Source organism: Molothrus aeneus, chromosome 1, assembly GCF_037042795.1.
Source record: "Molothrus aeneus isolate 106 chromosome 1, BPBGC_Maene_1.0, whole genome shotgun sequence".
NCBI lineage: Eukaryota > Metazoa > Chordata > Aves > Passeriformes > Icteridae > Molothrus > Molothrus aeneus.
Window position 1 is genome coordinate 128,115,708 of NC_089646.1, and position 26,678 is coordinate 128,142,385.

Below are 26,678 nucleotides of genomic sequence, written 5' to 3' on the forward strand. Positions count from 1 at the left end.
AGTTGCAAAGAAACGCTTACTGAGTATTCAGTCCTTCTGATTTTCTGAATATGGCAAAAGATAACCATTCTTTCCTTTCTGCAAATCCAGACTGCACCTCAAACTCACCAATTCTCCAAAACCTAGTGCTTTATCCATCATTACTGAAAGCTGTTGGTACTGTTTTTGTTAATTTTCTCACATTGCAAATGTTCATGATCTGCTCTTTCTTCCTTGGAGGAAAGTTGTCAAAAATAAGTAATATTATAAATCACACATCTTCATTAGCTGAGCTTTCCTTCTGCTGCCCATTATCAACCTCTAGCTTCCTTCACAAAATGTCTCTGTTTGTTCAAAAGCCTATTTGTCTGCTGCTCCTGCATTTTGAGATACATTTCAGCTTCACCAACTTAAATTTGAAGGTTAATGTCAGTAAGAGTCCTGGAGTTAAGAAAGAGCTGAAGACTGTGTGGTGGTAGAAAAGCTTTACAGCACTAGGGTATTGTAAGAAGAATGTGAAAATGGATGCAAATGGAAGATAAGCGTAAGGTGTGATAATTAAAGGAGAAGTTAAAAATAAATAGTATTTTATGCAGGCAGGTAGCAGTTAAAGGTTCCAGGATGAAGTGGGTGAAAGTATGTGTCTCAGAGGATTTTAAACTGATGGTTTCTGCATTATAATGACTTTTAGATATCCTCAAGGTTTGCTGGATGTTCCAAACTTCTGTCCCCCATTTCTTGCAAAATTATCCCTAAATTTGCTAAATTATTTTCATTTGATAAATCATGGATATGGATTCTGTTTCCTTCAGAGTTGTTTAAATGGAATCAGTTTATCATTAGGCTACTGTGAAACCTCCTATGATTGTATTTCTGTGATAGTTACACTAAACAAGACACTCCATGTTTAGATTTCTAGAATTATTTGCTTTGCTAGACACAACAAACGCATTAGCACATGGTTCAATTTCAGATTTGTGAGCTTGGGAAGACATTCTGCAATGACTCTCAAATTGTTGAGCTACTATGTAACATTTTAGGATCCGTAAATGTTTCCTAACAGGAAACTTCTCTGCGGAGTTGTGGTTTAAGCCCAGCTGGTATTTGATCACTGGGCAGCCACTCACTCAATCAACTTGAAAGGGAGATAGTGTGAAAACTCGTGGGTTTGAGATAATGACAGTTTAATAGGTAAAGCAAAAGCTGCACTTGTGAGCAAAGCAAAACTAATTAATCCCTCTCTTCGCAGGGGCAGGCAGATGTTCTGCCATCTCCAGAAAAGCAGATCTCCACCATCCACTAAGGGTGACTTGGGAAGACAAATGCTGTATACACCGAATGTCCCTCCCCTTCCTTCTTCTCTCCCCAGCTTTATATGCTGAGCATGACACCATATGGCCGGGGGTGTTCTTGGGGTCAGCTGTCATGGCTTTGTCCCCTTCCAGCTTCTTGTGCACCCCCAGCCTCCTCACTGGGGGGGCACTGTGAGATGCAGAAAAGCCCTTGACATTGTGCAAGTGCTGCTCAGCAATAATGAGAACTTTCCTTTGTTACCAACAGTGCAGCACAGATGCAAAACAGAGCAATACCAGGTACTATGACAGAGTTGAACTCTTCCAGCCCAGATCACTACAACAGAGCAGAGTCAAACATTGATATGGGGCAAAGATTTGTTTGAATCTCTGCAAAGAGAAAGATAAAAAGGTAAAATGTCTTGTGGGTAAGTAAATACTACAAAGTCAATTAGGAGCCAGAAGCCCTGTTGGAGCAGCAGTAGATATTCAGTGATCACTAAAAATGTAGGACCAGTTGTCTTCTCTGAGTATTTTAAGTATCATTTCTGCTCCACCAGTGGTATTTCAGGCTATTTTTTCTGACGACAGCTGAGCTGTGAAATATTTACCAAATATACACAAATGCAACTGATGTGAGATTATCTTTTTGGTCCAAATGGTTTAAATAAAAGGGCTGCTTAGACAAAATCTTGTTATATACCAATATGTTATTTAATGTGTTCAAAACCACCTGTGGGATAAATTCAGTTTTCCTAGGCACAGCATTACAAGATGTTATGTTGCTGGTTTGTGGGCAGTTCTGCAATTTTGAACTGGGCATGAAATCACAGATAGGAAGGTTTAGGCATTTAAGAGTAGGATCCACAAAGTCTAAATTACCCAGGAGGAAATCAGAGAAGAGGAAACAGAGTTCAAGCCTGTTCTTGTTCAGAAGCAGATGTAAATACTCTTGATCTGTGCTACTCTTCATTCATTTATGTATGAAAGTTGTGTCAGCTTTTTCCTGTGCAACACACACAAAGAGGGAACTGGATATCCCAGTGCACACTACTATCTGCTGTGATGTGGCTGATCTGCCTTCAGATCTCCCTCTGATCGCCCAATTTGACAGAAGGATTTGAGCAAAAACAGTTTCCGACTGCTACTAGCCCAAGAGCATACTCAGAGATGGCTGTCTAGGTCTGTCATGTCAAAACTCCTTTCACAGAAAATACTAAGTAGTCATTGGCCAGGGAGAAATTACAAGAAAGTGACTATTTTAGGTTGGTAGTCTAGGTATTGAAGTGATGCTGAAATTTCAGGGTGAAGTCTCTTTGACAATAAATACTGTAAAATGTGTTGATGTTGTTCTACATCAAATCATTAAATTTCCATTGGATGGGCATAGGAGCTTAACTGCTATACACCACATGATCAGATGAACTTCTGACTTCGCTACCCCCTCTCCTCACTTAACAAAGGTCACTTAATTTATGCAAAGGGAAGCTGCTTTTCCAAATGAGTTTTGACCTGTTTTGTTGCTGTGTCAGGTCATAAATCCCAGTAGGTCTCTGTTCCATTGCAGAAAGGTGAGATGTAAGACAAGATACTTTGGGATGAGCAGATAGAAAACTTAATGTATGGTAATTCTCTCATACCCATCATAAGGGAAGGAACAAAGGTGACATGCTGATGGGAAGGTGAGATTTTTTCATATCTTGTGTCCATTGTCTAAATGGCTTTTTGGTATCCTGGGTGTGCACCCTCTCACAGCCCTCAGAGGCAGTGTTCTATCTTGCTAAATCATCACCACTGAACTGGAAGAGGTTAGGGGATGAAGATGCAAGTGCTCAGCAGATTTAGGGACACACTTGAGCAGTGCCATGTCATTGCTGAGTTTGCAAATCCAGGGTTATGGGAGAATTGGGAAAATGCCATAGAAATGAGTGCCTCTGAGATGGTACTGAGCAGGTCTTTCCTCTGCTGTGACAGTCTCTAGCTCATTTTTCAGTCATCCTCCTTTTACTTCCCCACCTCTTTTTACAGGTGTATATTCTGAAACACACAAGCCACATCCTGCCAAGGTCACACCAGCCTTGTGTGAGACCCACCACAGAGGATCCTGACTTTCCCCTGGCCCTCGGGAAGGGCTCCTGTGGGGCAGGGAGGTTGGAGGGGCCAGCACAGCCGGGCTGGCAGTGGTTGTGGGGGCAGCACTGTGGGGTGTGGCGAGCACAGGCCGGGCCTGCCGGGTGGGCACAGCAGGGCTGTGGGGCAGGTGGAACCTCAGGTACTGAAATGGGATTTTGGATGTTGGCACACACACCCCGGCTGCCCCCTCAGGCCAGAGTGCTGTCTATGTGGTGTCATTGCAGTGGCAGCAGGGAGCCATGTTTGGATCCTGAGGGTGGTGTGTCCCAAATCCTTTGACAAACAGCCTGGGAGCAGTGTGGGCCCCACCATCTCCACTGAGAAGGATACAACACCTGGGTCACCAGAGCACTGCACTCTGCCTTTCCCTCTGCACAGGCTGGACCCAAGGGCTCCCCAGACATGGCTGCAGGAAGCTCAGGTCACCCCATGGCTCTCTGGCTGCTTCTGTGGAGAGCCCAGGTCACCCTTGGTTTCCTCCAATGTGGCAGCAAAGAGCTTAGTTTGTTTTTGGGCATCACAAGATGACAAAATAGCCACACTTTCAAAGCAGCTCAGCAAGCTGCAAACCCACAGGTGCACAGGGCAGGCTGGAGCACGTGCTGTGAGAACACCCTGAAAGCCTGGCTCGCCTTGTCCAGGCAGGGTCCGGAGCAGGAGGGCCCAAGGGCAGTGCCCTGCTCCCATCCGTGTCACTGGGCTGCACGGGAGGAGGGAGGAGGAGCTGCCAGGGGCAGAGGGGGCAGTTCCATCGGTGTCTGTTTAAAGAGCATGGTGTGCTGTGTGTTTAGGGCCATTTGGAGAGAGCTGCTGCTCTGGGAGGACGAGGCAGTGAACTACTCTGAGGCAAGAGCAAGTTTCTGAGCTGAGGCCTCGCTCTCACCTGCTGGCATGCCACCCCAAACCCGGGCTCGGCAGAGACTTTTGATCAAAGGGGGAAAAGTTGTGAATGATGACCTCTCTGTGGTGGCTGATGTGTACGTGGAAGATGGAGTGGTGCAGCAGGTGGGAACAAGCCTAAACCCGGAGCCCTCGACTGGACTTGTTGTGCTGGATGCGACCAACAAGCTGGTGATCCCTGGGGGCATTGATACTCACACACACATGGAGTTCCCTTTCATGGGTAGCAGGTCAAAAGATGACTTCTACACTGGAACCAAGGTGGGTGCACATGTGCATGTCTGTGTGTGCATCTGGGCTTTCTCAGAGAGGGATGTCTGCTGGTCCTCCAGTATTATTTCTAAAATAGAGAATAGAATGTGAATCAAGCATGGCCAGTTGTTCCTGTCCCTTTGTCTGTACTCAGGGGGGGTACTCAGAGGTCCACCCCCAACGAGTATGTTATTTGGGCTCCTCCAGAAACTATTGTGATTGCAGGGGTCAAGTGGGGCAGGCATTTACCCTGGCTGTCAGCATGCAGACTACAACCTGCCTTGATGCATCAAGCTTCATACTTCTCTGAGCAAAGGTTAACTAAAGCAACAGTTTAATTCCCCTGTGCTGTTTAAGCACTTTTGTGGTAATCTGATCTTTCTCCTCTGTTAGCATGAGGAAATGCAGGCTTTTCTTCTGTCATTCACTTTGGTGCTTACTGTGTGTCTCAATGAAAGTCCACTTCAAATACACTTTATGAAAGTACATTATTTCTCCCAGTTTTACACTTGGAGTGGGGGTTTTTTCAGCTTTTTCGCTGATCTTATTATATTCCCTGAATATGAATAGTGTATCAATTATTCATATTAAGAGTATTATGCATCATCTCCATACAGTTTCCATAACCAAAATTTCAAGGCACTTTTCTAAGAGCTTTGTTGTGCAGACTGAAATCCTTTGTTCACAGAAAGGATCACATTGCCCCACTTGGTTTGTCTGCTAGCCATCACATTCACAGAGATTGCTATATCCAGCTTCTCTCACTGGGGAACTGGGATTTACTAAAAAACAGAAAATAAGTTTTTAAGGTTTTCCCAGTAACTCTGAGGTACTTATAGGACAGGGAAGCTGCAAGACAGAGGCTGCATACACAAAACAGGATGTCCAGATAGTCACTTCAGTGCCTACAAGAAAATTCTAGATCCAGCTTATCAATCAGATGTCAAAAAGTTAGAGATTGTGGCTATCCTTAACCCAGGTCAAAGTGTGGAAAGTATTCAGACTATTCGCTGATGGTCATCCTCTGACAAATATTTTGGCAAGAAATTCAGTGGACAGAGTTGTATTCCAGGTATTGCAAAATATGCTACAATGATTAGCTAAGATTTACCCATTCAGTTGAACAAGTAAAGGCATCTCTCTTTACAGACAGAGGGGGAAGAAGATGTAGGGAATAAAAAGAGACTTCAAGTGGAGTTGTGGAACCCATGACTTTTTTTTTTTTCTTGAAGTCTATAAATTTTCTTTAAATCCTGTTTAATAAATAAGTCAATCAGTCTTGTTGAAAAATATTTGACAGTTTGAACAACTTTTCCTGGAGAAAATGTTTTGCTCAATTCATTAGAAATTACAAATACTTGTGTCACTCTCCAAACTTCTCTTTTTGCAAAATATAGTGGCATATTTACAGTTATTCTTCTGAATTCTAAATGAGCAGAAGGAAGAAAGAGACTAATTGTCGTAGAAAAAGGAAGAGTAATACAGCATGAGGGACCTGGACAGGTTGGATAGATGGGCTGAGTCCAACAATACAAGGTTTAACAAGTCCAAGTGCAGCATCCTGCACTTTGGCCACAACAACTCCCTGCAGTGTTACAGGCTGGGGACAGAGAGGCTGGACACTGCCCAGGGGACCTGGGGCTGCTGGCTGACAACAGACTGAACATGAGCCAGTGTGTGCCCAATGGCCAAGAAGGCCAATGGCATCCTGGCCTGTATCAGCAACAGGCCAGCAGGACCAGGGAGGTCATTCTTCCACTGTACTGGGCACTGGTGAGGCCACACCTCGAGTGCTGTGTCCAGTTCTGGACCCCTCAATTCAGGGAAAGCATTGAGGTCTCAAATGCATCCAGAGAAGGGCAACAAGGCTGGTGAAGGGTCTGGAACACAAGCCCTGTGAGGAGCAGCTGAGGGAGCTGGAGCTGTTCAGCCTGGAGGAGGCTCAGGGGAGATCTCATCCTGAGAGGAGGGCGCAGCCAGGTGGGGCTTGGTCTCCCAGAAAATTGGTGACAGGACAAGAGGACACAGTCTTAATCTGAGCCAGGGGAAGTTTAGGCTGGACATTAGGAAAAAATTCTTCACAGGAGGAATGACTGGGCATTGGAATGGGCTGCCTAGGGAGGTGGTGGAGTCACCATCCCTGGAGGTGTTCAAAGAAAGACTGGATGTGTCACTCAGTGCCATGGTTTAGTTGATAAGGTGGTGTTAGGTCATAGGTTGGACTTGATCTCAAAGGTCTTTTTGAATCTAGCTAATTCTGTGATTCTCTGATCCTGTGAATTTGAGCTGTACATATTTTCATCTGAATTGGTTGTTGCTGTTTTGCAAAGGGACATTACTCAGAGAAAAAGAGAGGATTTCTTTTGCTAATCTGGAAGAAAGCAACAATTTCAACAAAGGAACTTCTGTATTGGATCAATTTCTTTTAGTCAAGGATCTGGCATCTGTGTAACTTTTTTTCCCTCCAAAGGCAAGAAAATTAATAATTCAGTTTGCCATTAATAAGAGTGGAAATTATTGGTTAAAAAGCAATTTTTGATCACCATTTGTCTGTTAAGTAAAGTTGTAGTTTATTTTATTACTTTACAACATTTATGCAGAGAATGTAAATTCCTCATTCTATTTAAAACCCTCTATGCAGTTTTACTAAATTATATTCTGTTTCTAATAAAAATACGTTTTTAAGCCCTGTAAAATATTTTAGTATTAGTCAAGAGTTTGGGGGTTTTCATATTGTATTTTCAAACTCAATGGGGCTTTTTGCTGTTGTGTATTTGCCCCTTAGCACTTGCCTGTCACTCAGGCTTGTTTTTTCCACTACACAGACTCTGAGGCAGCACGTCTCAAGCTGACTGTGCTCTTCTAGTGCTCTTCTTCCTCAGTGATTCCATACACTTGAGGAAACTCACTGATGCATAAACACTACAGACACATCTCCACTTCTTTGATAAGTTTTTGTACACAAAGAGAAGCTTCTCCTTCAGTGTGAGAATTTCACTTGGATTCTCCTGAACATGCTTTTGAGAACATTTTTCTCAAAGCAAATGAAATTAATCTCCAAAATAATTTTTCACGTCTGGACTTTACTCCGGGGAACTCCTCAGTGGGTTTTGGCTTTTCATTCCAGATTAATTGATGTAAAGGAGTTGGAGAGGGTGGGAGGAAATTTGCATTATTTCTGATTGCTAAATATTAACTTTCTTCTTTTCAGGCAGCTATAGCAGGAGGAACCACTATGATCATCGACTTTGCCATCCCTCAGAAAGGCTGCTCTCTTACTGAAGCTTTTGATACATGGAAAAGCTGGGCAGACCCTAAAGTCTGCTGTGATTATTCATTGCATGTGGCAGTTACATGGTGGAGCAACAAGGTAGACACAAGATCTGATTTTAAATTCCATAAATTTGTACTACACCTGCTTGGAATCAGTCTTCATGTGCTAAATATTGCTTCCTGGTTAGTGATTTTGTGATTAAAAACATTTGAAATAGCCCACACCCTTCTGAGGGTATATGTATTTGAAAGAAGACTGCAGATAGCCTATATCTCTGGATAATTCTGCACAAAGTTAAAGGTAGGGATTGTGCAAGACAAAGATCAGGCAGGTCAGAGGGGGAAAGAGGTGTTCACAATAATTTTGTCTTTTGTTGCTGGAACACTTGATATTTTATGCTTCTGATGAGTTTGGTTGTTTTTTTTTAATATAAGTATATACATAAAAAATATGGTACTTGACTTCATTTATAGAGGAAGACTTATTTTCCTGGGTGGCTGCAGTAAAAACCATGTAAAGTAAAGCAGGACTGTAGCCAATAGTACATTGAATGTGAAATAATCTAAAAATCCATTTTTGAATTTACATATTGGAGAATCATCTTTGCTAAGTGATTGTTTGCTGATACCCTGAAAGCTTCACTGATAAATTAGTTTTTCAGGTGCTTGATATCTATTGGAATGAGACCCATGTTTTACAAGATGACTTTGGATTCTTGGAGAACTATGCATCAGTACATAGATATACTAAGTAAATTCCTATTTTATATATGAGTACTTCTTCTAATTTTTAAATTCTAGAATATATGCACCAAAGCATTTACTCTGCAAAAAAGGCATCTTTGGTATTCTGTGTACCGAGTGCTAAAATAGCCTGCACACAACTTCCAAGTTAAGGCAAAGTCATGAAATGAATTCTCCAACGAAATATGAGTAATGTACATTTGAAACAGCCTCAGCAGACAATATTGTACTGACAAATCCAATAAAAACAGGGTGATGTAAATCAATGAAATGTTCTAGTTTATATTAAGAATGTAGCTGTTTTTAAAGGCCAAGATTAAAAGAAATAAGTTGGGCATTTTGTAGCTGCAAAAGGCCTGGTGAAAAAGACTGATATGTCATACCCATCTGATCAGCTCTCATCTCATCAGGATTAATTAATTGAACCATTAATTAAAAGCATACATTCTTTACAATGCCTTCTGTGAGTTGTAGTAAACAGTGAAGAGGATAAATGACATGCCTCTGTATTTGTGCCATTTTGTCAGGTACTTCTTTGATAACTCCCACTCAAAATGTGCTCCCATCCCTCCTCTGGATAACTAAAATATCTCCTTGAATTTTTTATATATCTTACCCTTCTTGGGCAGACTCAACCAGATTATTAGAGAGAAGATGAAAAATAATATTTTACTTTTTGAAAGGAATTAATCCCATGGAAATTTTAATAGCATTACAGATGCATATCAACTACTGTAACCATCATTTTACTGGGAGGGGAGAACCAAAGTTATGTAATATATGTTTCTAGCTAACCAGTTGTGCAAGAAGCCTTGAGATTAAAATATGTGTCTTTCTTTCTTTGTGATGTAATGTTTTGCTGGGCTTCATAGGCTCTAGCAGAAGCAGGGAATCCTAACAGAAGTGAATTAAAAAAAAAAAAAAGAAAAAAAGGCAGCCCTCCACGTAGCATTTTGGAGCTGTTTTGTTTGACAACAAAATGTTTCAAAAGGCTGTGTGTGTTGTTTAGATTCAGGACAAAGCTCTAAAAGATGAAATCTTTTCTGTCACTGTGTTGTTTGCTAGAAGCTGCAGCCCACTGCAATCCAATTTTGAAAATCGGTTTTGCATAAATGTTCATGTTGTGTGAGTTGGACACATTGACTGTAATATTGGAATGGGTGTTTTCAACACCAGGTGGTTTATTTGAAATAAAATTCTGCCTCATTACCTTTTGTAAAAAGCATTCCCTCCTGCAATTAGCTTGTGCTTCTAATATTTTCACTGCAGTGCTACCCTTTTATATACTTTGAGAATCAATTTGATACAAGAAGAAGAGTCTAAACCAGTCTTTAAATATGTGACTATTTGTAACTATTTGAACATATGTTTGATGGTGAGTAAAGGTTCACCCTCCATACTTAAAATTTCTTTATACAAAATTATTAATATGTAAAATATAATTGCTGTATTTTTCAGGTGAAGCAAGAAATGGAAAGTCTTGTTCAAAACAAAGGTGTCAACTCCTTCAAGATGTTTATGGCCTATAAAGATATATACATGGTCAATGATGAGGAGCTGTATGAAGCCTTTTCCTGCTGTAAGGAGCTTGGGGCAGTTGCTCAAGTCCATGCGGAGAATGGGGAGCTAATTGCACAGGTGCACATTTGGCATTTTGTCCATCAAAGTCAGGAATATAGAGGTCCTAGGCCGAGGTCTGTCCAGACATAGTCAGCTCATGCAGCAGAAGCAGATCCAGAAGTATGGAGAAAGCTCCACTGGCTGGGCACAGAAGTCTCAACATCCCTCTGTGCATAATTCATAAATGCTTCTCTCCATACTTGCTTCTGCCACCTTAGTGCTGAGGGGAGGCACTGAGAGCCCTGGGGCCCTGAGGGTGTAACTACACTGGCAATACTGGACATCAGTGGTAACTTGAGTGGCTCTAATAGAATATTCTCTTCATCTATTCCAGTCAACAGTGCTTTGACTCTGTCCCACGTCCCGTAACAGAAATTAATTCATTGCTAAATAAACTCAAATCAGCAAATCTTAAATTCCTGGAACAGCATAGGGAAGAAACCTTTTTGCCTCTTAAAACCTCTTTGCCTCTTGGAGTTTTCAGAGGCTCTGGATATGCATCTTTGTGCTTAGTAAAAATTTTTCCTTTTTTTCTCTCCAGTGAGGGTTAGTAGCATCATTGGACATCATTGGCCATGATAGTTAAATGTACATATTGAGAGAGGGGTAGGATTTTCAAGAGCAGTGATTTAATCCTGCAAGCCAGTGAAATGAGTTCTCTGAATTTACTTCAGTATTCTGAGACCTGAATTTACTGAGAGATATATTAGATTTCAGGTAAAACTACAGTAACTTATTTTGGAAAAAAATCACAACTGCCTGGATTTTTTTCCTTGAACTGGCTGCAATGGCTGCTTCAGAATCCATTTGACTGGCAGCATGCTCATGACACCGTAGATACATTTTAACTGACTCTTACATGCTTGTGTGGGGTCTGCAGGGTGCAAAGAAGATGCTGGCAATGGGAATAACTGGCCCTGAGGGTCATGAACTGTGTCGTCCTGAAGAAGTGGAAGCTGAAGCTACACAAAGAGCCATTACCATAGCAAATGCTGTGAACTGCCCCCTTTATGTAGTCCATGTCATGAGTAAATCTTCAGCTAAGGTGATAAGTAATGCACGAAGAGAAGGTAAAAGTTGTAATTCTTTTATGCTTGGACAATGGCATTGGGGGAAGGGTCATGGAAAACCAAACACAGCATTAGTGTCTCACTTTTCATGGGTGTTATAAGCCTCAGATCATGGGTGAATTTCTTGGAGTGGGATGTCTAAATTGTGTGTGTGTTTCTGTCTGTCTGTCTGTCTGTGTGGTTTTGGGCTCAAGGGGAGCAGCGTGTAAGAACAGCAACCACAATTCTCCCCAGAGCAAATTTTTTCTCTTCTTACTGTACCTCCAAGGTCAAAATGATGGTCAGGACAGCATTATTGCATTAAAAATTATGTGAACAGTTCAAAACAATAAATACTCTACTGTTCTTCTCTCTCAAGTTTGTCTGCAAGACTTTACCAAATATCTTGATGAGAAATTCTATAACAGAGACCACACCATATTTTTACAGACAGTGCCATGATGACTTCTATTCACTGGGCATTTAAAAGTCATGGTGAAGATGACAGTGTCTGAAAACCTTGATTCCCACCAGTGCAGAGCTGCTCAGGTTTGCACTGCAGTGTTCACAAATAACTCTGGTCAGCCAAGGGGGCTTGACTTTCCTGACCATCTGTTAGGTAGGCTAGAAGCATCCTGAAGGCTGTAGGTATTCAGGATGCTTTATCTCCTCATCTGTAAATTCATCCAGATCAGCACATGGGACAACAGCACTGTGAGGAGACATTATCAAGGTGGAAGGAGCAGGACAGGAGCCCAAGATTTGGAGGACTTAAAATTATGTGTCCTCATTATCTTTTTTAATCTTTTTTACTATGATTTTACATCTTTTGCATTTACAGCTTGTTTTCACCTGACTTGATACGAATTTCATATATACCTCAGTTTTACTATTTCTTGTCTTTACATAATGCCCCTACACAGGGGGCACAGATTATTAATATTAAAATGTAGAGTATGCAATCATGATAAATCAAAGCAGTGTGATGTCATTGTACTAATATAGATGTATATGTTTATGCACAATATGTATGACCGTGACTTCTATAAGATTTAGCAGTAATTCAAGTTTGTGAAAGAATTTACCAGAATATATTTTATTGGCACATTTTCTACTGTGCTATACTGGATTCCTCCACTAGATGCCAGTGCTGCCAGGAATGTGGATTATATCCACCGGCTGGTTGAACATTCACAGGGTGCACATTAACTACAAGTTATGACAACAGTTGAAATACCCAGATTAAAGATGACAAACTGTCTGTGAACATAGAAGAGCTAAGATAGTATTTTATAATACTGTTCAAGTAAAGAATTTTATTCTGACACTAAATACTGTAAAACACGGATGAGGTGTGTGTTGTAAGAATAGTCTGCAGTGCCAGTTTGATTACTGAGGATAGATGTATGCTTTTCCACTATGTATGCTTTCCCAATATTACTAAGAAAAAATTGGGACAATTGATGCAGATTGGGGAGCAAATTGTATTTTATAGCCTCCTGGGCTGCGGCAGTCAGATTCACCAATGCTTTCCTTTGTGCACAGCAACATATAACATATCTTCATAATTCATATCATCTGCATAGAAGTATACTGTTTAGAAAAAAGAAATATAAGATTGATTAAGAAATGTCAAAAGATAACTAGGGTACCACAAAGGTAGTTACAGGAATTGTATTTTTTAATGAGATTGATCTGTATGAATTTTGGTAATTGAAAATTCACTATTGTTGGATTTAGTAGAAGTTAATTTTCATTTTTCAGTAAAGAGTGGTAATAAAAAGCAAGGAATTCCAGACAAAAAAAATTTCTCAAAGTATTGTATGAATGACATAAATAAAACTCAAATATTTTGTTGGACAGGTTAAAAACCACTCTAAATGTGAAAGTTGTGTAAACTCTTAAATACTGGAAGCCTCTCAAGCATTTGAAATGTTCACTCTAAAACAGTTTATGCATCTTTTCAAGATCATTTCTCCATGTCTTGATGCTTGAATAGCTTCCTGCTATTCACAATTGTGAAATTTTTCATGATTCTTTTCAAGCACTTAGCATGAAATACAAAGTGTGTGTACATATTCATCCCTGCCCATGTCAGAGGAAGATTGATATCCCTTCCAATTCCATCACTGACCTCAGAAGGGGAAAAACAGGTCTTCAGTGAGTGAAATCTATTTTCTGGTTGACAGTGTGATACCAGAATTGAATTGCAATTGAAGAGCTCTTGCATTGTTTCTCAAATTCTATGAGATAGTAATTTTCCTTGTCAAAAATGTAACTCAGAGCCCAGCTCTTCCTTGTCACTCATTTAGCTATACAAGGTGAGAGCTACCATTAGAGGCTGAAGGCCTGATAGAGCTTGCTCTAGACACTAGGCATAATTCTGTTGTCTTCAGTGAGCTATGGCTCAGACCTTGAAGGTTAAAATCAGTCATACACTCTGTAAAGGACCAGCAGTTCTTATTCTAGATTAAGCAAATTTAAGAGAATGAGGTGAGCAAAAATCTTTTCTTCTCTCTTCCATGCCAGAGTTCGCCATCTATGTCTGCTCTGATCTCCAGCAACACCACTCAAGGAAGGAGAGCTCCAGATTATAGCAGCATGTTTTTCATGTACATCTGTAATAGCTGCTGAATATTCAGCAGGGAATCCAAAATTCCACACTGTGGCCATGTTGGAGAGGGACAAGCTAACTCACGCCCCTACCCTGTTATTTTTGTGGGGTCCTACCAGCCTGTTTGCCAAAAGCAAGGTTCATCAGCTCTCCACTGAGAGGATCAAAGAGAGCACCTCTGTGAGAACAGCAGTGTGTGACAGGGGTGACAGCACCTCTGTCCTTGCTTGTCTCAGTGGGCTGTTTCTTCATCCCTGTGCAAAATATGGCCTTGAATCTGGACAGAGTAGGTAGAGGAATTGTATTCTTCTACATAAGGGCAGTTTGATATATTTGTGTGCATGACACTCTCATTCCCTCAAATGGGAAGACAGAAGGGATTCTCTTCCTGATCTTGTGTAAAATCTTCCCTCCAATGAGAATAAAAGGCTGTAGAGCTCTCGTGTCAGGCTGTGCAGCTCCTTCTCCTTATTAGGATTACCTGATGTGAACTTACCGGGGAAAAATAATGTGACCTTGTCAACCACTCCTGCCACCAGAAATGCTTGTGGAGAGAACAAGGCTAATAAAATGTGATTATGTGGTACATGATCTATACTGTTTCCTCCCAAAAAATGCTTTCAATCCTAACCTAAATCTCAGCTAAAGTTGGAAACCATAGAATCATAGAGTGGTTTGGGTTGGAAGGGATCTTAAGGACCACGCAGTGTGATGATTAAAGGTCATGTCCCTTTTCTCATTTAATGTGATGCTACAGCCAGGAATGGAACTTTCTAGTGGAAACCTGGAGAGCACAATCTTACTGAAAAAGTAATTTTTAATAAAAGTTTCTCCTTTTTAAAAAAGTGCATAGAAAAATATGTCCTTGGCCAGATTCTAAGAAGCTTACTTAGGCTTACAAAATTGCTTCCTCCCAACAGTCACGAGTTATGTCTCTTCTTGGTGAGGGGAAAGGCATGTCCATTGCTGAGGGAATACAAACTCTCAAACTGATTCTGAGCACAGGAATGCAGCTAAAAATGTCAAATTTTAGCTGTCTCATGCAGGACAGCTCAGGTCCACGCTGTGTATAGCCTAATGGATGCAATGCTATCTGTGGTTCAGTAAACCCTGCTTTGCAGTTCTGCTCCTTTCAGAGCTTGTGAGTATCTTTGCCCCATATGACCTTATCCTAAGTGCTTCTAAAACTTATACTAGAATAAGAACATATGGACTAGTTTTTCAAATCTGTCAATGTTAGTTGGTGTTTCAACTCAGTATTTCAACTCTTTTTGAGTTCTGGTAGGTGGTACAAAAATAGCAATTGAATGCTCTACTTTTTGATAAAGTAATCTATTAAAAATAGATTTTTTAGCTAGCCAGTTAGGGCATGTGATAAAAAGTCACCAAATACACAGATGTTTACCAGCTGCTCAGAGGTGTCAGGAAGACCAAACAGCAGAACACTTAGTGGTTCCTTTTTTAATTGAATGCTGGAAAATATAACAATTTGAAAGACATGATTTATTACTGCATTACTTCACTTTTATGCCTATAGGCAGAAGTCAATCAAGCTAGAAGAACCTTAATGCAGAATTCCCTTGTTGCCAGTTCAGCTGAAAGAGCCTTAGTGCAGAATTTCCTTTTTCACTAGGTTTAAAGCAGAATCTTGATGTTATTGTATCCTTCAGGCTGGCTTGTCATGGCCCAAGTGAAATGCAGGAAGTTGCACATTCAGCAGAACTGTCCAGAGGTAGTCTGTTGAAACTGCAGTGTTCAGATTCGAAATCACTTGAGGGAATAACTTCTATTCCTCCCCACTCATGGGAACAAAGGGAGCTGGTCAGCTCAAACTCTGACTGCAGAAATACTGTCATCAGCTGTGGTACATGAACTAGAATCAGTTCAGCATATCCAACTGGGAGCTTGGAAACTTCTTTTCATTTTCATGTTGTGAAACTACGATGAGAAAATTATTTTTCTATTATTCTCTGAAGTATTTATTAGAGCAAAAAAATCATTCTTTTCCTGCAATTTTAATTTTAATAATTTGTAGCTATGTCCTAATGATTCATAGCTCAGGTTTACTTTGGATGAAAGCTTCTTTATCTTGTTTAAATGCAGAAGAAGAGACTCGAACCACACTTCCCCTCCCTCCCTCCCTCCCCTTTCTGGTGGCTTTGAAAAATCTGCCAAAAGACTAATAGGTAAATGTGACAGATTGGTTACATATACCAGACCTTCTCTATATACCTCTAGTTTGGTGGCAGCCTACCCTCAAATACAGTGTTTGGAGCTGGCCAGGGAAGGCCAGGGGTTCCTGCAAGAGTCAGGGAAGACCTTGCACTAAGGTGAACCAGGTTTCATCCTAATTTCATCCATTCTCCTGGGTTTATCCATGTCTCTTCTTAGGTTTCCTCATTCAGCTCTGAATTAAGAAAACACTGATCTGCTCACATCTCCTCATCAGTGAGTGATCATATCACTTCCATGCATGGCCTCATAGTCAGTGCTTTTGAACTCCAAAAATAAGATGTAAAACACCAGTAAATATCTGCCTAAGTCATGTTTTCAAGTCTAAAAATTGTGGTCTCCCTCTGAGCCCAAGTATTAATCTATAACATACGTAGGTAAGTGGGACTGAGAGCTTAGAATGCCCCAAGCCAAAGCATCAACATGAGACAAGCACATTGAGCATGTCAGAGTGCACTGACACTGAGGTTGTTGTAGCAAATTAGTTATGCTAACGGGGAGGCTTTAGGCTGTGGACAAAGTTGTACTAGGTAGTACTTGGAATAAATGTACAATACAGTAGCACCAAAGCAGACCTTGAACCACGTAGAGATAAAGTTGTATGAGGCCTTTTAGCAAATCTAGCACCAAAGATTTCAGGAATGGCACTAGTGCAATGAGAAGTGTATTTTGAAGGTAATTGAGCTCCTCAGTAGCTACCTATGCCAGTGCAGGAGTTACAATCCAGTAGCTCACAGAGGTAGCAGTCTAATGTACAGAGAGAGATCTGCAAAGCTTTGCTTTTTCTTTTCCCACAGTACCATGACTGCATGATTTACACTCAGAAAGTCAGAGAAAGGTCACAGGGTGGTATCACCAAGCAATCCCCAGCTGTGGCCTTGCTGGGTCAATGCAGTGATGGTTCCAATAGAAACTGTGCCTGGACTGAAATCTGGCATCCAATGCAAAACACCCACTGTCTGTAGGGACCAGGGGAGGGAGAAGGCTCTTGCTGGGACCCAGCAGAGGCTGCATTTAACCAGCACCAAGTGGCCTCTCAGAGGGTGTGGGAGGTCATCCTGGTTCTTTAGTGACCATTGCAGTTGGAGGCATTTCCACCTGTCAGCTGCAGAACTGCAAAGTGTCTGGACCACTCAGGGAGTGTTCATCTTGTTCTGATGAGTGTCAAATCCATGTTTCCCAGAAGAAAAAAGTAGTTAAAATATGCTAGCTCTGTCCAAAGGCTAACAGCCAGTCTGGTTTGGTGTCTTCTTCTGAGGAAAATAGGATACTGTGCAGCAAAGAATAAAAGATTAAAATTTGGGAGATAACTTTTAAAATCAAGTTATTTATAGTTTTTGATTTGGGAAATCTTTCTATACTTTCTGGCTTATGTCTCCTGCCATATTGTTCTTCCAGGCATAATTATAGCCTGACAATTGAAAGTGCCACCTTGCAAAGTCTGTATGCTGTATATATTAACTGACACTGTTGTGTAGTCAGTAATTTCAAAGCACTAAACAGGTACTAGCAAGTATATGAATCTTAAACATAATTAATGCAACTGAGGACTGCTTTCTTTTTGAAATCTCAATCACATTCCTAGTAAACAATGTGTAAAACCCATTACAGTATATCTATCAACAATTTAATTAAAAAACTTGCCCAAGCAATGTTCTTAGGGGAAATTATATTGGGAAATCACTAGCAGAAAATTCAGAACAAAGATGCTGTGTTATAGCTTAGTTTATTATGTCCTTCCATATGTAGGTGTTTAATTTGAAACACTCATTCAAATTTAAATTCATTGCCACCAAAAAGATCCTTAGCAGAGAAAATACAGGTTATGTATTTTTATGTTTTTTGAGGATGATACCTTTGCTTTACATTTTTCAGGAAAGGTGGTTTATGGGGAGCCTATTGCTGCAAGTCTTGGCACGGATGGCACCAACTACTGGAATAAAGACTGGGCTCATGCTGCAGCATATGTGATGGGACCCCCACTGAGACCAGATCCATCTACTCCTGGTTTCCTCATGAACTTACTGGCCAAGTAAGCAGATGAACAGTGAACACTGATACCCAAATGCACAGCAAATTTTGTCAGGAGTACATAATAGCTGGCTGATGCTCTGGAGATTTTTTAAGTACAGAATGTTACATTATCAGAAAAGGAGAAATGGAGGGTGAAATCACAGATTGAAAGAATTTTCTTTTCATATTTTATTTCTCTGAACTCTTACAGCCTTCTGTCCACATATGATTTTATTCAATAAGCCTTGCCTTGCTCATACCACAGAAAAATTGTAACATGACCAGGAAGACAGGCTGTAAGTCAGTGGGAAATGTGTAAAAGGTGAGGTCACAGATTTTCTGGGGTTTGTTGTCTGATGTCTTTTTCACTTGAAATTCAAGCCTGCTAACTTCTGAAGGTACATATAAGATATTCACTTCATAACATCTACTTAAGAAGGATGTAGAAAAAGAGGAATCTTTAGGACATCTGCACTTAACAAGATGTGTGGTTTGCTGTGTCATCTCATTACCAGTAAGGGTTAACTGCACAAAAGGGTTGAATTTGATGGAACAGCCTGTAAAGGTATGCCTGAACACAGAATAACTGTTGTGCAGATCCATGGTAATTTCAGAGGTAATATGGAGTGACACAGACTGGGGAATTTCATTTCTCAATGTGAGGGTGAAACCAAGCTGCTTGTTCTGGGCAAAGTGGACAATTCCTCCATTTGTGGGATGTCTTTGACATATCCAGAGTAAAAGAGTCAGTGTTGGTACTTGTTTTCTTCTGAGGGGTTTCTGAAGAGGAAACTGCTTCATAGGGCAACTGGCTGTTCCTGTGGAGCCAGTCTTGGAGGATGGGACTGAGGGCAGGCTGGCAGGGCATATCAGTTTTTGTCTTGAAGGATGGATGTCTTTATCTAGCCAGCCCTTCAACAGGTTTTCCTCTGTGCTACTGTCTGGTACATGCCCTGATTCATAATGAACTTTGTTTCTCTGCAGTGGTGACCTATCTGTGACAGGGACTGACAATTGCACCTTTGACATATGCCAGAAAGCTCTGGGAAAAGATGACTTCACAAAAATCCCTAATGGAGTGAATGGTGTGGAGGATAGGATGTCAGTCATATGGGAAAAAGGCGTTGTAAGTAAATCAAAATGTCCAAACATAGAGTAATTGATTTCTCCCACAAAACATGATCTCTCAGCAGGTGCTAACTCTTCAGTTTTATCCAGTGTGTTTATCGTAAGATAACTCGTTCAATTGAAAATTGTAACAATCTTTATTAGCTCTCACTTTATGCTAATGGAAGAGGGAAGAAGATTCTTAGTGTTTAAAGTATTTCACTAAAGAATAATTTCTAGTGTTTAGCATTAAGGGATTGCTATTGTTTCAGTGGTACTGCAAGTATATTTTCTTGAAGCATTTTTTCCAACTTGTGAAATGAAAATAAAAGAGGTACCTACAGTTTCATCTCTATCAGCTGTGTATTTTTTTCCTTTTTGATCTCTCTCCAACTTAGCCATTGGAGGAGTTTGCACAGTGGTGTGCCTATCAACTTCTAATTTATGTTTTAAGAAATGCTTCTCTAATGTAATAAGATGAAATGAGCAGCTTCAAGTCCCACTGACTTCAGATTCTCATACCAACACAAGAATGGTCAGTGCTTCTGATGAGGGGGGAGGTAAGGAAATCTCTCAAGGAATCTGCTGCATACTAGGTGTTATGATTGCTCTGGCTAATGCAAAACTGTGATATTCTGGAGGCTGCAGTTCTATTGAAGTTCTCTTGCAGTAGTGAAGTCACCTTGACAATGCACTGTGAAGCATATTCACTTGTCACAGTATAATTACCTACCTCACACACTTGGTGAGAATGTGGTTCATGATATCTCTTGCTTATCTGTATTTGGGATTCAGCTTCAGCTGGTATATTCAAAACTCACACTTGTGCCTATACTTCCCTGTGGCACAGCTCTAGTGAGATTTCTTATGGTGTAAACAGAAATCTAGCTTGTGGCTCATATGAAACTGAGACATGGATGTGTTCATCAGTGCTACTTTTGAACAGTGCAGTGCATCCTGCTGGGCAAGTTCATTTTTTAAAAGTTCTTCAATTGATAATATCCTCCCTTTTCTCATTTGTGAAATATTACACAGCTGTGTAAGTTTGTTTGAGCAGCTTCCCTCTCCTCCCACACACTATTACTTAGAAGAGCAGTGTTCACCATTTTCATTATACTTTTCTTCTCAGATGACTGCTCGCAGACCACCATAAACACGTTTTTGTGATAGTCTGATTCCCAGACTGACCTGTGCACAATATTACTGCCAGTGTAGGTGGCTTCCCAAACAAACAACGTTCGTGGCAGCTGGAGTAAATTAGTTACACAGCAGTGGACAGTCTCAAGACAAATGTATATCCATTGTTATTTGCTATTTTGCTGAAATGTCACGTCAGCAATCTGTTTTTTATACTATTTGATTGCAGCATTTGCTGATCGCTGCTATACTCTGTGTCATTGCTAAAGAAATTTGCAAATCAGTTTTCCTGTATTACACATTGTACCTTGCCTTGCCTTATCACCTTCTAGGCTCCCCTTAATACTGTGTCACCATTTTCAGAACCAAGATACTCAAGAGATGCTACATTTCCTGAGGAAATTGCTAAGCAGAACTACAGATTTTAAAGCCACCTAAAACATTTCATTTCAGTGGACTTGAGGCTGGATCCACAGAGTGTTTGGTTTAAAGTTGTCTTTTTTTTCTCTTTGCTGTGGGATAAAGTTACTGTATTTAGTAAAAGTACATTGCATTATGGGCATCTGAGACAGTTACTTTTACTTCTAAATTCTTCAGTATGACCTTTTAAAAAATGATGGATGTCACTCACCTTAGTTTTTCAACAAGAAGAACATTTTTTCATTCTCTGTTTAAAAAAGTAATGAGTTTGCTTTTGTGTACTGTTTTGCAGCACAGTGGAAAAATGGATGAAAACAGATTTGTAGCTGTTACCAGCACAAATGCAGCAAAAATCTTTAACCTTTACCCAAAGAAGGGCAGAATTGCTGTGGGCTCTGATGCTGACATTGTAATTTGGGATCCTAAAGCTACAAGGTATGCATGGGAAGTTGTTCTCCCCCCTCCCTCCCCTTCCCCCAACCCTTCCAGCCTTTCTGTAGGAAAAAAAGCAACACAAAGACTTTGTACAACAATTAGCCTTTAGTTGAGGTTATGGTAGTTTTAAATAGCACCTTGTGTGAATTAATTAAAGGGTTTTTCTCCAACAATAGTGTAGGTAAGGAGAGATCTTTGATCTCTAGATGGATTAAAAGGCATTCTCTCTGATTGCTGACCAAGTACAAAAATTAAAAAGTCTGCACATTATGCAACCAGAGCTTGGTATCCTAAGAGTAAAAATAACTCCTTTGGGATTTTAGAGCAACTCTTTTTAGTGCTGGAGTATGTTTGAATTCCTCCACTGCAAAGGGCAGGGAGAAGAGACTGCTGCAGCATGACCCATTACAAACTTGTGTTTTGAACTTAGAGCCACTTAAAGCATGTTCAAAGGTAGATTGAACTTCTGAAGCTCAATCTTTTCATGATTATGCTTTTATTTAATGAGTTTTCTGATTGTGTGCACAGTAATTCTGCTAGAATAGAGCTTGTGGTACCAACAGATGCACAAACAGTGTCCTGGTGCCTCACCCTGCATGACTTGATCCCATGGTATACCATGGAAAGGGCATGAAGTGAACTCACACAGCATAGTGTGCATTACAGCTGATTCCTGTCCTCAGGTGTATTCACACATCAGCCAACTCCATGATCAGGACTCTATAAATATTTCAGGAATTTTGTCTTGAGTCTTGCTCTGGCTCTTGTGCCCATCCTGGTCTTGTTTAAGCTGCCTGGAAATGGTCTGAGGGCTGTCTGTCAGAGCCAGATCTCCTGGGGGGTTGTGTCTCAGCTGAGCTGCCTACGAGCTCTGTGAGTGCATCTCCACTGTCCCAGTGCTGTGCAGGGTAACTCAAGTCTGCAGGACCTCTAAAAGCCAAGCCCTGCCTCTGATCACCCGTGCACACAGCAGGAGCAGCAACAGGTCAGGAAGTGCTCTGGGCTGGTGGTTTTCTTCATGGGCTCAGCTCTAGTGAGCAGTGTGACCATACAACTGTGCTTTCAGCCTTTGATTTTTGAGAAGGAAAAAGTTAAATACTCTGTTCATGGTGTAGGAAAGTTCTGAAGCATAACTGGACATGTCTAATTTTGGTAGCCAAAGAGATAACATGCTGCGCACCCTCTGCCCAATCCTAGATTTACCTTACACAAACAGAGGTCTTTTGACCAATCTTCTGGGTTTTTGATTTTTGATATGCAATTCTCAGTCATTTCAGTATATTAATGAGTACAAAAAACAAGTGAAAGTGTGAAGTCTTCTGTGTTTTAAGTTAGAACATTTGAGGATATGGAAGTTGCTTGTGACAGTGTTCACAGGGGTCTCAGGCTGAGGGAAGAGACAAGGACTTGACTCCATGTTTCAGAAGGCCTGATTTATCATTTTATGATATATATTACATAAAAACTATACTAAAAGAATAGAAGAAAGGATTTCCTCAGAAGGCTAGCTAAGAATAGAATAAGAAGGAATGATAACAAAGGTTTGTGGCTTGGCTCTCTGTCCGAGCCAGCTGGCCTGTGATTGGTCATTAATTAGGAACATCCAACATGGGCCAATCGAAGATCCACCTGTTGCATTCCACAGCAGCAGATAATCAATGTTTACATTTTGTTCCTGAGGCCTCTCAGCTTCTCAGGAGGAAAATCCTAAGGAAAGGATTTTTCATAAAAGATGTCTGTGACAGGCTGCTATTCAAAAGTCCCACAAAAAAACTGACGGTACCAGCAAAAGAATTTTCAGGAGTGTCAACAACCCAAATAAATATGGAGGCTTGCCCAGTGCTGGGTCAGGGAGATTTTCATGTGCATTATTCCTTCTGGCATGTTGAGCAGGCATATTTTGAGATACCAGCACTGAGCTATTTCAGGAGAGTGGAGCTATGAACTCTGATTTAAAAAAACCCTGAAGGATTGTTTTCTGAACTTTCTTCTGCTCTGCCTGGGGACAAATGAATCTAGATGGATAGCAGAGTTCTGACAATGTTTTCAAGGTGCTTTGTCAGCCCCTGTAATTATTTAATTTTTTTGCCCCTCAAACATTTCTTCTGCTCCCCTTCACTCTCTCTTGAGTGCCCTAATTGCCTTTTCACCCTCTTTATCTGTGAAGGTGCAGTTTTTCATTAAGCATTTTTTTAAACATTTAAACCGTGTTTTCTTATTGAGCAAGCTTATTTAAGGTTCAGCCAATATTTTTCTTCGGGATCTGGTACTGTTTCCATTGTTGATCCATTTGGGTTTGCTGGGAACAGTCTCTCTGCAGGTACAATTTTGTGAACTATATGAGACAGTATAAATAAATCTCACTGGAACTTGTCTATTAATTTCACTACAAATCCTGAAGAGGGCATAAACAGCCCAGCAGAAAAAAGGGATCTAGCTAATGGATTTCAGCCATTTAAGATGTTACACAAGGCACAGCCTCCTGTGCTTTGTTGATTCTGCGGAGTGATTTTCAGTTTCACAATAGGCTTGTTCCTCTTTCTTGCTAAGTTCTTCCTCTTTTGTGCATGATTTTTTTTCTTATTTGCAACCATGAGTCTTGCAATTTTCCCGTTCTGGTTTGAGATTATTTTGCTGTAGTCTTAAAATTCTGATTGAAGCCAGCCTAATGAGTTAGACAGTTGCTGAAGTATTGCTGTGAGGAATCAATCTTATCACTGTCTGTCAGAGGAAGTCTATACAGAAGATTCTAGAGTCATTTAGAAAGGTAGTGCAGCTCTTTCATACAAAAACTTGTATCCCCATAAAATCAGCGGCATTTCCCCACCCACATCATTGCCCAATAATGTTGGGTGCTGAGCTCTCAGGATTTTCCCTTTCTAGGTTACGAAACCCCAGTGAATTCAACGTGACGGCTCTGCAAACTGGGAGCAATTGCAATTTAACATTCTGCTTCCAGCACTGCTGCTCTAGCTGAGGCTTTCAAGTGTCAGCTTCATTGACTGGCCTATTCCTGTAGCATTTTCTGGTAATTTCTGCAGAAAATACTATATCAACAAGTATAACATTTGCTACTGTGTTTAAAAGCATCTGAATATTCGTTTTAGCAGGTCTGCATGACAGCAAGCATTATTGGGAAAAAACATTAAATGTACAAATTGGTTAGAAACTGCATTACAAAAGATGGGTTGTGAGTCCTGCCCCAAAGTAGGTGTTTTCGTTAGCTTCCTTATACTTATTCCATTCATTAAAGGCCACAAAAACACAAAAGGGATCTGTTGGTTTATTGCAAGCCATGTGCTACCAAATATCATATTGCAGACCTCAACACCCTCAGCATCCCAAGTACAGTCTGTGCATACAGGATTGTTCTGTGAAAACTCCTTGGGAAAATGCATGTAGGCAGCAAATGTGTACTGACTGTACCATCTTATTTTAATCTGTGCTTTGATCAAGACTGTTCACTGACTTCTTTTGTGGCTGCACACAAATATTATAAAAGCCCCAAGTCTGTGAGACAAAAGCAACTGTAATGACTTTTTTAGGAGGAGAAAGCAGGGTAAGTAAGGGAAAGGGAATTTCACCTGTCAGCAAGTCAGTGTCCTCTATAGCTGATGCCTTTAGCTATTTGAAAGCAAGCAAGAGTATAAAATCTCTAAGGTTTGTTCCAGAAATGCTCAGCAAGGAATCTAAACACTGCAGTGCCCGATTCTGGCAGTGAAGAGCTGAGCATCCCTTGTAAAGTAGGGGCAGAAGGTCCTAAAGATCTTGTAAAGAGACATCCAGCTCCCAGCAGATATTAGGGCTCAATTAATTCACTGTAGCCTGTCGGAGCCTTGCAAGTAAACTCTGGATCAGGTCCCAAAGGCAAGATCAAACACCCATAAGGATAAAAAACCTGTCTCAAATAGAGTTTAACTTTCTAAGTCCAGCCACTTCATTATAACAGCATGCAAATTGGGAAGCCACACTCCCCAGTGTTTTTCCCTCATTAAATATAGCTGAGAAATTAGATACTTCTGATTGCAAAGGCAGAGCAGGGTGTGCAGGTAGCACCATCCTCTTTGGGCTTTGCTGGAGTGGCCCTCTTTGGCAGTGTGTGCCCCACATGTGCTGGTGCAGCTGGGCTCAAGCCCTGAGCAGGGCAGGGGTGGCTGCAGCCCCAGTGCCAGAGTGGGGGCCCTGACCAGCAGGAGATATGGGAAAACTTTAGTGGGGGTGGGAGGGAGGAAAGGGACAGGTCACTCTGTAATCTACCTGCCTGACATGACAGAGGAAGATTTTTGTTTCTAGTTTGTTTCTAGTATTTTTGCATTTTAAGGGAAACAGTGACTGGAGGTGAATCAGCAAAATGTCAGAGTTCCCCTGTCTCCTGGCATATGCCTTTGCTTCCATGCAGATATATTCATGGCTAAATCTTTTGCATTTGTTAGAACCAAAATCTGTAGCCTATGTCTGTCTCATTTGTAGTCAAGTCTTCAGCCTCAGAGGCTTAAGTGGGGACTTCACAATGTTTAAGCACCCTGCCAAGTAACTGCCTGTAATTTTTAGTAACATAAGAGAGGAAGAAACCAGGATGTTAGCAGAAGTTTAGAATAAATAATGCTGTAACTATCTTACTCTTTTGATGAATGAGCATAATTTTGAATACTGAATATATTGATGACTGCATCTAATCACAATGAGACAAAATGAAATAATGTGGTGTACAAATATCTATGCATAGGACAAGTATGTTCTGGCATTTTCAATAGCTCCATGTTCTGCACAAGTGAAAGCAGTGTGCATGCATGAATGTACACTAATTCACCAGAATCCTGCCAAAGACATCTTATCTCAAATTAAGTAAATGGGGAGAAGAAAACAATAGGCACAAGTTAAAATATAGGAAGTTCCATTTCAACATGATAAATAATATTGTTTTTCTGTGATGGTGATCAAACACTGGCACAGGTTGCCCATGGAGATTGTGGATGTCCCTCCTTGGAGGCACTCAAAACCCAATTTAACATGGCCCTGAGAAGCCTACTTTGACTGACCCTGATCAGAACAGAGGGCTTGAAATAGATGATATCCAGAGATGTTTTCCAACCTCAGTGACACTGGTTCTGTGGCCTGTAACAAGATGAGCCTCTCTGACAGTGCTTGATGCTTGTTTCCCTAGTAACTTGCCATCTCCAAAATGTCACTTGGTCTCTTCAGAGAAGCGAATCTCAGAAATGTTACCCAAAAAATTAAATAATTCTTTATTTTCCCTTTACATAATTCTGACTTTTTTCCCTTGTAAGCACTTCAAGATCTTCTCTAGTCATTGAATAGACTAATTTGTGTTCTTCTTTTTTTTGTATGCTTTTCTGCAAGCTATTTTATGCAAGCTATTTTTTCATTACTGCTTCTCTTCTGCCCACAGTTTTTCACAAATGTTCACTTCCATTCTGTATCAGCTTGGAACAATTGGTAGGACCAGACTGGATAATA

General features: G+C 40.7%; 1 protein-coding gene across 1 annotated transcript in view; it reads left to right on the top strand.

Annotated features, from left to right (window-relative positions):
• The first annotated feature begins 4,295 nt into the window (after positions 1-4,295).
• Positions 4,296-26,678, top strand: part of DPYS (dihydropyrimidinase) — a 30,379-nt gene continuing 7,996 nt past the window's right edge. Inside the window, exons 1-7 of the mRNA XM_066547574.1 lie at positions 4,296-4,565; positions 7,768-7,926; positions 10,032-10,211; positions 11,074-11,263; positions 17,964-18,120; positions 19,086-19,227; positions 21,058-21,200. Of these exons, the coding sequence (XP_066403671.1) occupies positions 4,296-4,565; positions 7,768-7,926; positions 10,032-10,211; positions 11,074-11,263; positions 17,964-18,120; positions 19,086-19,227; positions 21,058-21,200 (1,241 nt within the window). The remainder of the gene's footprint in view (positions 4,566-7,767; positions 7,927-10,031; positions 10,212-11,073; positions 11,264-17,963; positions 18,121-19,085; positions 19,228-21,057; positions 21,201-26,678) is intronic.